This window comes from Myotis brandtii, unplaced genomic scaffold, assembly GCF_000412655.1.
Source record: "Myotis brandtii unplaced genomic scaffold, ASM41265v1 scaffold209, whole genome shotgun sequence".
Taxonomy (NCBI): Eukaryota; Metazoa; Chordata; class Mammalia; order Chiroptera; family Vespertilionidae; genus Myotis; species Myotis brandtii.
The window spans coordinates 1,568,382-1,580,839 of record NW_005357806.1 but is presented as its reverse complement, the minus strand read 5'-3'; the positions used below and the strand labels follow the sequence as shown (position 1 = coordinate 1,580,839).

Sequence of the window (12,458 nt, the reverse complement as noted above, 5' to 3'; positions counted from 1 at the left end):
TTGGAGCCAGGCCCCTGGGCTGGGACAGGAAAGCAGGGGTGGGTGGCAGCGGACGTGGGCGGCGAGGGAAGGAGTGGGGAACCATGCAGTGGTGGCATGGGGGTGGCGAGGGAAGGAGGAGACAGGGAGGCAGGGAACCTGATCAGCCCTGATTGCCAGCCAGGCCTAGGGATCCCACTGTGCACAAATTTCGTGCACTGGGCCTCTAGTAGCAGCAATAAGAGGCTGACCAGTGGAGCTGGATAATTTCTAGGTGGTACTTTCACTTGCTTGGAATTACCCCTGATTTGGCAAGAGAAGAAATAGCTAAGGAGAGACTTACTATGTCTTCAAATCTAATGAGACCTCAACAGTTATCCTTATTTTTCAAGAAGTGAACTGAAAGAAAAGTAAAGCTTTACCAAAACCAAAACCAAAACAAAACCTGCTGCCTATCATAAAAAATGGAGAACCAAAATAAGCATTGTTTTAACGCCCAGAAAACTTTGATACCTCATATCATATCCTGTAAATTTAATTAACAATTTTAATGATTAGAATTAGACTCAGTGGGGGGTGGGAAGTGGGGGATTGACAGAAAAAGAGGAAAGGTGAGTTGATTTGAATTATAGCAATAGTTTTCTATTCACAATTTACTTCTGAATTTGAATCTCTGTCATTCTTTTTCCCAAGAAGACGATTATCTTAATTTTATTTATGTTCAAAAGTTATAAACCCTCAAGTCTTATGTAATATAATAAATAAATGGTAATTTAAAAACCAGAAATAACTAGGAAGTAAACACTGAGGTGTTTTTTTTTTTTTAACTTTTAAAAATGTTTCCATAAATCTGTACTTTGTGGCTGGCGACCTCCTTCTTCATCTATCTCCTACTTTACCATATAATTTCTTTCATTGTTGGTGACATGAAAGATTAAAATTTAAAAATTATCTCTAGGGAATGACATAACTAACATGGTGACGTGGGCTGTTCCTGACTTCACTCCCCCTGAATTAAGAACAACTACCAGCTATCAAGAAACCACTGAGAGAATCCTAGAACATGGGGTGAGGCTGAAGCGCCTCCCCGCACCACAGGGACCAAGGCAGAGCGCATCACAAGGATGGCATGGCCCTGCTGAGCTGGCTTGTCACATGCTTTTGGTTTCACTGAGAGACATTCATCTGCCACCACATTCAATAATGATTCCCAAAAAATGTAGATGGAGGAGGAGGAGGAGGAGGAGGATGGCAGAAGGCTGTGATGAAGGCAATAATATTGCCCATCAGGTAGTCTAGGATCTGGCCGGGTACTAGATTCCTTCTAGTCATGAAGTCAAAGGCAGACAATAGCAACTACATCCTCCCCTTCCCTGTGGCGATGAACTGAGGACAATGCAGTTCACTCAGCATGATTACTGATACAGGTTTAGAAAGAAGTCTTTGCTATGAAAGTAAAAGCCAACAATCCTAGGGCAATTTAAATATTTTAAAGGAGCTTTTGGCCCAGGGACTGGGATTTTAAAAAGTAAGAACTTGCTTATACATAGTTCATTTACATTATTTTGCAAAAATTCCATACCATCCTGTGAGGGGTGTGGAGGTGAAGAAGAAAAGGCAAGAAATCAGAGACTTCTGGGGGAGTATACTTATATTGAGGAAAGTCTCTAAATCTATTTTGGAATTACATTTTATGAGGTAGGAAACCATCCCCAGTGGGTATTTTAACTCTACATAATAATATTACTCTGACTTAAAAAACAAAACTGCTTCTGCTACAGTCTTAAAAAAAACTGCTATTTTTAGAGGTTTAATATATTGCTACTTTGAGCTTATGTTGCCAGTAACAGAGATTTGTTATTTATTTAAACTTAGTCTTTAAAAGCTTATATCTACACACATTTATATTTGGCCTATAGTATAAAATTATAGAGGAAAACAATAAATAACAGAAAAACATACCAATATAGTACATTAAAGTATATAATTGGATATTAGAAGGCTCACACAAACGAAAGAGAAGTTTACGTCTATATAGCATTCCACATCAGCGCATGCCTACTAAAGCTGACCCACCAAAGCCCACAAGTCTGAGACAGAGTGACCATTTTTAGTAACATTCATTCTAAAATATATTGACTCACTTACCTGAGTCTCCTAATTAAGCTAGTCATGATAACACAAATTAGTCATGCCAAACAGAAATTCTAATACTATTTCAACCCCTCACCCCCACCCCCCAATCTCCTCAAGTATGCTTGCCTGTGCGGGCAGCACACGTACACACACGATAGTCCTTTGCCGCTACCTTCCCTGGAACTTATGGGTTTCAGTTTTTCCTTATAACATCTCCCCTTCAGTAGATTTCAATCTTTTCATCTGCTGTAATACACAATTAACCTTAATTTAAAGGTACTGTAACACCTTGTGGGTGAGAGATAAAGGGATCGTAAAGTGTTAACAATTCTCCTTTGGCTCTGAGGTGTGTGTGTGTGTGTGTGTGTGTGTTTAATCTGTTTATGGTAGAGTCAATAGTTTCAGTAAGGTAGGTATTCTTTATCTTTTACAAGGTAAAAATAACAGTATTTTCTATTGACCACTGAGAGAGATTCTTGATCAAAATACATCAGATAATCAATAAAACAGTTACATAAGCTGAGACTGTTTTCAAGTCAGTTCTCAATTATTAACGATTGCTCAAGATGCACTTTAATATGTCTCTACTTTCGTGAAGTATCTTTGTGATTCTATTCTACTCCTACCTTCCAGCCCCCAACCCCTCCTCCTCCCATTCCTGGTGGGCACTTAGGAAATGTCCATTAAATTTAATTCTGGGACAAATGAAACCTATTTAATCCTTTTCTGATATAAATCTCTTTATCGAGTTATATAAGGATAGACATTTTTTTTTCAGTTGTCTGCATTGTGAAACTCAAATATTCCATTACCTCTTAGATGAAGTTCAACACATGACAGATTAAGAAGCAGCTGCCTATGTGGAGGGCGGTGCTAACAAAGGAATGTACCTACTTAGATGCTGATACCACTGAAAAGGGCCTATGATCATACTCAGTTTATATCCTTTAACTAAAGGTACACAAAACTGACTTGTTGAAAGCCGTACCGTTAGTTAGTGGACAAGTCCAGATTTCCTGGTTCTGGTTGTTTGGTTCACTCTATACCGCTAAATTAAGATTTCTGTGTTATGCTTCATTACAGTAAAATGTACATAATATAAAAGTTACCATCTTAACACTATTAACATTTATGTTTGTACTTTGGAACAAGGAAAGGCAATGCAACAAGCATCAGAGCAGCAAAGAGGAACACATGGTCACCACATAGAAATTAAATCCTAAGACTCCTTTCCGGATCGGAGACATGTGGTGTTCAGAACTACAGCTCTGCAGAGAAAAAAAATTATTTTCTTCCCACACAGAGCACACGCCATCCACTACTTACATTCCCATTTAGGAGAAAGGCCAGCTGTACTCTCCTAGATTTCACTAGTTTAATACAGAAGCCCGATTAAGTCTCTCCCAAACCAATCTCTGAAAATGGACACATAATACTATATGACAGTGGGGGGAAAGTAGAACCCAGCAACCACAGGCATCCTTACCAACTAAAATATTTCCCTTAATAAGAACGGCTCTTACTGTTAAATAAATACTTGCTGGTGGCATCCTCCCAACAGTGAAAGGACAGCTGTCTGAGTGTTGAGTTTCTTGATTCTAACCTTCTCTTCTGTGCACCATGGTTCAAGCAGAGACACACTAACTCACTATCAAGATGGTAAGAGAGCCACTTTGCATGTCCTGTTTCAGATGTTACCAAGTATGACTCACACTTTCTCCCACCCACTTCCTCCTCTGAACTTTCCTTGCTTGAAAGTCAGCATTTAAAATCAATTCTCCAAACCTCGAGAAAATAAACCAGTGGCTCCTTTTTGGAATTTTCTTTTGTTTCAGGGGCAGTGAAAATTGTACCATAAGGTGGATTTCACTTCAAAGTTCTAAACACATCCATCAAGCACTTTTTACTCTAATATTTTAGTATCAGTCCTTTTGAATTTCTGCCTATGTTAATGCCAGTTAAGACACAGCACCATACCAAAAAAAAAAAAAAAAGTACATAGATTTAGGACTTGGATTTGTCACTTACAAATTTTGATAGAATTATCAAATTTTCAATTCTCAACTCTCCTTCATAGATTGTTATTTGAAATTGATAAGAGACTAAGCAATGGAAACTTTTTTCTTGTCTTCAGAGATGAAAACAACTTTCTATTCCAGCATCTACCATGAGGCTTCCATGGCACCTCTAATCCAAGAAATTCCAAATACTTTGTAAAAGCCATTATTTATTAATATTTCAAAAGCACTACACTGACATGGATAAAGAATACAAATGCAATGGTCTTACCACTGCAATTGTATCAAAGTTCCTGCTACAGCACCGGTAAACGATGAGCACATTTCACCAACAAATCAGCTCTCTGTTGGCACAAGGGCAGAAATGCCACTCAGGTGGTTCTCAGGACTCTTCAGAAAGGATGTCAACTTCCAGTGTGCCACAGTCTCACCCCCCTCTAGTATATGACTCATGGCTGCTGCACTCACTGACATTTCCCACATTTTGGCATTTATGTTTGTGACTCATGGCATCCGGGATACAACACTGGCCTGGGAATCAGGGCACAAGGGGTCTCGGCTATTATTATAACCCTGGAAAATCACTTCAGCTTTCTGGGACTGTTCCTACTTCTATAAATGGATTGCTGGCTCAGGCAATTTTTAAGGAGTCTTCTAATTATAAATGGTGTGTTAATTAGATTTTTTAAAAAAAAAAACTTAGAAGCCTGGAAAGAGTTACAGATAGCTATTGGCTAATTTGTGACTACTTCCATATTCATGTCCTTACAAGACACATTTGCTAGTATAAGTTAATCTTCCAAGTCTATTTCTTCTATTAAATTAGAAATGTCTGAAAAGCAAAGATTATGCAATTTCCTCTTGCTTAGACCATAAATATTAGGGGTGCAGCCCTAATACCTAGCAACAAAGAACCTTTGCTTCCTCTGTAAACAAAAGCAATGTTGTGGTTTGCCTGTATCAAAGTCTACACACACTCTTCTGACTCCTGAAATCACAACAGGTCGACAGAACCTACAGAAAGTAGGGGAAAACCCGTTACCAGCTGGAGCTAGAAAACTGTTTCCCTGGGGCGGAGGGTGATCTGACTCATTCATTGCACGGGTGCTATGAAACAGAGTTTTAAAACAGTAGTGGAGCATCGACCTGTGAACCAGGAGATCACAGTTCGATTCCCAGTCAGGGCACATGCCCAGGTTGTGGGCTTGATTCCACAACTGGTAGTGAGGTGTGCAGGAGGCAGCCAACAGACGCTTCTCTCTCATTGATGTTTCTATCACTCTATCCTTCTCCTTTCCTTTCCTCTCTCCCCCCACCTACCCCCTCTCTCATCAATAAAAACATATTTTTAAAAATATTATTTTTTTAAATGATCAGTGTTCCCTCCTACTTATAGGCCGGTCTCATGCTTTACCTTCATCTCCTGGTGCTGGTCCAGCTGTTCCAGTTCCGAAGAGCTTTCTCCGTTTTCCTTCTCTTGAGCCTTGGCGTCTGTGTCTGCCCTTTCTTCTTCCAGGGGGAGGGCTGGGTCCACACTGGGCGTCCTGCAGCTGCTGTCAGAAGCATTTCCATCACAGTCATTTGTTGTGGGTGAGGCGGGGCCCGTGGTACTTTCGTCTCCTGCTCCATTCACTAAGTTCGTGTCCAGCAAGGGTTCAGCAGCTTGAGTAGGAGTATCTGGGCTACCAGCGGCCGCTTGGTCCTCCTCACATTCCACCTGGCTTTGTGCCTCCATCACACCGTTAGCCACACAAGTTTGTACACCCTGAGTTGGCTCCACATCACTTCCCTGCTTCTGTGGTGGGTCCTGGGAGGGGAGCTTTTGCTGAGGTGTGGTTGTCAGTCCATGCCTTCCCGAGGTTCTAAGAACATGTAGGTTCACAGCCGAATGTTTCTTCAAATCACCGTAACTTGATAATGTGCTAAAAGACGAAATCCAGAGGAAGTGTGAGAACACTGGCATGGACCAGCTCTAGAATAAAAACAAGTTTATTCCAGCGGAAAGGGGATAGTTAGTAAAGACATTTCCCCTGCTGATGGTTTTAGAAACACAGATAAGAATATTCCAGTGTAGTTTTCAGTCTCTGGCAATGCTATCTGCACTTCAAGAAACATTTAAATAAAGATGACAGGCCTGACCATTATCTATAAGGGCTGAAACATTTCCTTGGGCTGTTTATCAATATTGCTAGTTAGTAGAGACTTAAATATGAGAAATATTTATATTTATAAAACCATCTTTTGCCAAGACTTCTACTTTCTTAACATTTTAAAAATAAATAGAGCCAGTCCTCAATGTATGAAAAGGTTAGAAACCAAAAGTTATTTTTGTTTGGGAAGTGAAATACATCTCAAAAACTTGATTGCACATGCTGCCATAGCCTCCTAACTCATCTCTCCGCTCCCACGCCCGGTCCCCTCCAATTTAGTCTCTCCAAGTTGGCCACAGAGATCAAACTCAGCTCGGGCTTCCCCACACACTTAAAGGTCAATCTGGCATCCTGACCATGGCCCTGGAGATTCTGTATACTCTGCTAGCCTGGCCTCATTAAATTCCATTTCTCCTCACTCCCCGTGCTCTTGCATTCCTGTCTCCTTGCTGTCTCCCCACCTCCCAGTAAGCGAACACACGCATCCAAGGATCTCTGCGCTGCTGCTCTCTCTGCCCAGGACCTCCTCCCCTAAGACACTGGCTGGCTTCCTCCTGCCCATCACTCAGGGTTCTGCTCAGATGTCACCTCCTGGATGGTTCTCTCCATGACAGCACACTCCACCACTAAATACACATTTTATTTTATTTTAAGTTCTTATTATTACTTACCACCGTATAGACCAACAATAGTATGATGGAACCTAACTGCCAATATATTTCAATATTCCTATGGGAATATCTGTATAGCATTTTAATCTAGGATTCCAGGGAGGAAAAACATAAAACTCTGGGCTGCAGTCTTGGAGAGATTCCTATGACCTAACGAGGAATAAAGATAAATTTAGACTAATGCTCCAAGAGGGTGCAGAGCATATCTGTCCTGTTCTCTGCGCTATCCCGACTCCTTAGCACAGCACTTGCCATATGAAAAGTGCTCAGTAAGTACTCAATGAGTAATAAATAACTGTGGTTGTGATGATGATCATGGCACCAATTCAGTATTAGCAGCTAACATTTATTAAGTGCCAAAACCGACACCAAGCCCTTCATAATAGTTATCTTGTTTCAGCCTCATAATATTTCCAAAGTAGGGCCCCCATAAATCCAGGCTTTGAAACTCACATAAAGTGGCAATGTCACATGGCTAACACATGAGAAGGCCAGAGTTCAAACCATGAAGTCTGATGCTAAATCCCACAGTCTAACCCCACATTATAATCAATGCACTGGGCCATGAAGGAGGGAGAGAGGAGCAAGTGAGTAGGCCACATACAATTGTGAGAAGACAGCCCAGGGCTCGCATCCTCCCAGTGCAGGAAGACATCAGAGGGTAGAGACGGGAAGAAAAGGGGGGGGGGAGCGCACCAGGCACAGCAGCAAGGGCCATGGACGATGCTGAGATGTGTGACCCCCTCTCTTCTCACTCCACTCCTCCCAAACACTGCTGATCTGAACTGGAGAATGGAACAGGGAATAGCAACAGACAGCAGGAAAGTAATAAGGGAGGAAAGAAGACATGGTCAGTTTCAGCTCCACAGGAAGGAAAATACTGGTAGGAGAACACGTCATCTATGTAAAAGTTGGAGGTTATCAAAATAAATAAAGGTGACACACTCCATCAATGAAGGTTATCTTCTATGAAGTATACCCTTGGCCTAGATAATTTCCCAAATGGCCCTTGGAGAATGAATCAAACTGTACTCCTTTTTCTGACCATATCAGCAGCCCAGTAGAAAGACCCTCAGAAGATCCTCTGTAGCAAGCTTTGGGCTTGCTTAAGATTTCTGGAAAGGACTGCTGTGGATGACAGGAGGGAATTTCCTGCAATAAGTGACATCCAGGGGACATGTGGGGGGAATGGGGTAAGGGATGAGGTGGGGGGTTAGTAAAAGCAGTGGTTAATTCGTAGGAGATTCCTGATGCTTTGGAGAAAAACAGTTGGCCTAAGCAGTGTCCTTGGGAAAAACCAATGTTCAGTTGTGTGGGGAAATCTTACTTATTTATTTCTAAAATCCTGAAATATGTCATAGGTTAAAAAGACTAGTTTCTCTTACCCTCCAATAAATAAATAAATAAATAAATAAATAAATAAATAAGCAAACAAACAAACTACAGTAAAAAATAAAATTTCACTTGTTTCAAATACCTCCTCTATGTCACTTATCTTAATGAAACAGAGCTATCTAGATTATTGTAAAGAGCGAAACTCTGCTACGTGGGTGAGGTCTTAACAAGTGCAACTGGTCTTCTATGATGCCACTGCAGCAGACATTGCTTCTTCCTGTCAATCTACTGTGGTAACGCACAGCCCACCAAATCTCCCTCTAGTCCACAGAGTGCTGGTTCAAGCTATAATAACTGAGGTATAACCCAAGAGCTATACTGCAGGTACATGGACATCAGTGGACAGGAAATACAAACTTCCCATTCAAGCTCCATAGACCCAAAGCAGTACTAACCCCTCAGGCACTTTTAGGGTCAGTTTCTACTCAAAACACCTCACTAAGAACACATGGCAGTGGACTTGGCCACAAGTAACAGTCCTTCAGCAGATTTGCCAAAATGCTCACGTGATATCCTAGCTTCACTTAGAACAAGTTTTCTTAAAATGTCATAAATTATAGCACATCTCTCCTTAGATCCAACCTTCTAGCTTTGCATCAAAATATGACTTTTTATCTGTGAAGTCTGAAAGAATAAAAGAAAACTGGTATCAATGAGTGGGAAAACTGTGTACCTTTTGCATATGGAGAGGAATGCAAAGAGGGGGTTACCATATTTGTGAGGTTTAGAGGACTCAGCCTTTGGAATACTGACCCACTCAGGGGATTCGGGTTCTGGCACGCACCGTGAACAGGGGCCAGGGCTCCAGGGCCTCGCTATATGACAGTCATAGACATGGCCCTGGAAACCTACAAATATGAGGGGTCGTGCTCTCAGATTAAATCAACTTGTTCTGGGAAACAAAAATTTTAAGTGGGATTAAATCATTTAGTAGATTGCTATAATTTAAGATAGCAAAGCTATTAAAAAATCCTACTTCCGAGGAGGAGATGTTGAAATTTAAATATTCATGACTCAGGCTCCCCCAATTAACGGGGAACAAAAATTGAAGACAGGCTTCTGAACTAATTTTCTCCAGAACTTGTTACTAAATATAGTCTCATTTTAAATGAGGGACATTGCCGCTTTGTAATGGGTCACAATTTCCAGAAGATTTTGAAAGCATTTCCAAACTTTGGTTCATTACATATATAACAATAAATCCTGCAAACAGTAAAACCACCTAATATTCCCAAATATTACACTGGATTTAATGGAAATTAGTGGCTTCAAGGATGAGAGTAAACATATACATATTCTGTTAAATTATATACAGTCTCTTGGTGACATAAAAATAACAACAAAACGCTTCTGATAAAATTTTTCCAAAACTCTATTTGTCAGTGATGGGAATTCTAAGGAAAAACAATTGAGGGTCATATAAGTAGAAAAGCAACTTATGTGAGTTGTTTTTTTTTTCTTTAAGTGAGAAATACAGTGTCTCACCTACCTTTTTTGAAACATTAGGACTAAAGGATATAAAACTATATCAATTGTCAATATCTCTTCACAATATCTAGTATATAGTAAGAGCAGGGGTGTGAGGAGAGGGGAAACAGATACAGATTGGATACAGAAGACCCACGATAAATACAGTGGGTCAGAAAGAAGCCTGCGGAGATGGGACAGGCCCACTGGAGTCACATCCACAAACATACAAAGCAAGAAACAGAGACAGACACAACCTCCTGCCTTCCCAACCCAGATATCCAGCGACCAACACAATGACCCCAAGGACACACACAGATACCGAGGCGCTGAGAGGGCACGCCTATAACATACATAGCACAGAATGTGAAGAAGCGGGTGCTATTAGTGCTGCACATAGATAACAAACAGTAAATGACAGTTTCTCTTAGGGCAAGATTAAATACGTTTAAAATTCACTATTTCTAAAGGCCTACCAAACCCAATGGAAGAAGATGTATGTTTGATTTGGAAAACTTATGACTCTGTCATCTTTTTCAAAACTCAGCGTTCGTCTCCCCTCTGCCTTCTCCCGCTGTGAATTAGCTCTTACCTGCCTCCTTCAAAGCGACTGATGAGATCTGATATTTTACTGGATTTTTCTTTTGAGACACAAGAAGCAGAGGCAGGTTTAACTTCCTCCATCCTGGGTGCTGCACTAGATAAAGCTTTATGCTTAGGGGTTGGGTGTATACTGGACAAAGGTGAATTCTGCAGATGTAATGGCTTTGGAGGCACTGTAGAAAAAGAATTAATAGAATTCAGCATTTCCTTAACAAAACAAAGCAAAATCTGGTGTGCTGGGTATAAAAAGCTTCAGCATTATCAAACTTTTGTCAAGAGGTCTGTCAACTTTGTATTGAAACTTAACCAAGAGACCCTTATCTATCTTGGCTCTGTGTCCTGTGGAAATTTCATCTCCAAGATTCAAGTTGTTCTTTTCATTTTAGGTCATTTGAAATATGGTATTATTAAACATCTAGGGGTCTATATAGGGCCATGGCATTCCAATACTATTATATATAACATAGCAGTTATTTATCTAATCAGAGAAAAAAGAGTGCTAAATTTAAAACTAATTCCTAGAGACATACTGCTTGCTTACAAAAGACATTTTTAATAACAGTGAATAACAGATACGCCAGAATCCAGACCAATAAGTTAAACATAAAAGCCAACAAAACAACAGCAACAAACAACAGTAATGTTGCATTACTATAGCATCTTCCCATTTAACAAAAGCATCTTATCTCATTTGATCTTAGATAAAAATGATCAGTGCATGGGCCAACACTCTAACCATTGAGCAACACCAGCCAGGGCTCATAGCTGGTTGGAGCATCTACCGTACACCAAAAGGTTGCAGTTTTGATTCCTGATCAGGGCACATACCTAGGTTGCGGGTTAGATCCCCAGTTAGGGTGCATATGGGAGGCAACCAATCAATGTTTCTCAAATCAATGTTTCTCTCATATCCTCTGGTGAGGATTAAACAAACAAAAAACACAACAAAACCTTTCTACTAACGTCTGGAAGAAGGCTGGGGAATCATGTGTCTTCCTAATCACATGCCCCAATTTCCCCGAGCTGGTTACCCTGGTTTTCAGTCCTCTCATCTTTTATAAACTCAGTTGACGGTTGGTTGCCTGATGCTCACTGGCCTAGATCTTATCATGTCTGTGCCAGTTATCAATTCATACAGAGAAGAGACGAAAATGTATATCACAATGGGCTACAGGTGTAACAATTCATCTCATTCCCTTTCAATACAAATGAGAAGAAAATCCCAATGGAAAAATGATATTATTTATAAACATGATATTATTTTCAAAGATGTGCTTGGGGAAAGGGCTAATACAGTATCTATTGGGAAGGAGAAGGCTTACATAAGTGTGATATTTGTTAATCTTAAGGAAAAATTTCCTGTGTAGAATAAATACATACCGATATAGTAAACCAGGACAACACCCCACCAAAAAAAAAAAAGTTTCATCATTAGGAGTAATTTCAACATTCATAACTAGAATATTCAAAGGAAGCAAATATGGTCTTTATAATTCTGTTTGCAAAGATCGTTATAAAATAACTCATCCTAATCTCGAGTTTACTGAGTAAACATTTCTTATTTGTTATGTTCCAGACACTGTCAGATGCTTGAAAGTTTCAAATAAAATGATGAGTTCCAGCCAGTCAGGTTCTGAGTGACTCTACCGACCCTTCCCATCTCAATTACCTCTATCTCTTAAACCATTTCATAATAATGTGTACTTTCCCCCAAAGCGCTCATATTATTATGATTATTAATTAATTGTAAGTAGTATTAAAAATAGAGCAGCAATAAAGTATTAAATACATTATAGATATAAAGCTTTCTCCCCCACAAGGCTGGAGTTCTGTAAGGGTAGGAACATGTCCGTTTTTTTGTTTTGTTTTTATTTATATTATTACTAGAGGCCTGGTGCACAAAATTTGTGCAAGGAGCTTGGCCCTCACAGCCCCAACTTTGTCTGGGACCTTCTGGACAGTCATTCGGCTGTTCGGTCTAATTAGCATAATAGCTCTTTATTATATAGGATTTTTAAAAAAATTTTCTCTCTATTGAT

At 40.1% G+C, this 12,458-nt stretch overlaps 1 protein-coding gene across 1 annotated transcript in view; it reads right to left on the bottom strand.

The window, feature by feature from the left end:
* The window catches only part of FGD4 (FYVE, RhoGEF and PH domain containing 4), a 109,479-nt gene that overhangs the window by 51,534 nt on the left and 45,487 nt on the right, over positions 1–12,458 (bottom strand). The window contains exons 3-4 of the mRNA XM_014539219.1: positions 10,409–10,592; positions 5,548–6,055 (exon numbers count right to left, since the gene is read on the bottom strand). Of these exons, the coding sequence (XP_014394705.1) occupies positions 5,548–6,055; positions 10,409–10,592 (692 nt within the window). The remainder of the gene's footprint in view (positions 1–5,547; positions 6,056–10,408; positions 10,593–12,458) is intronic.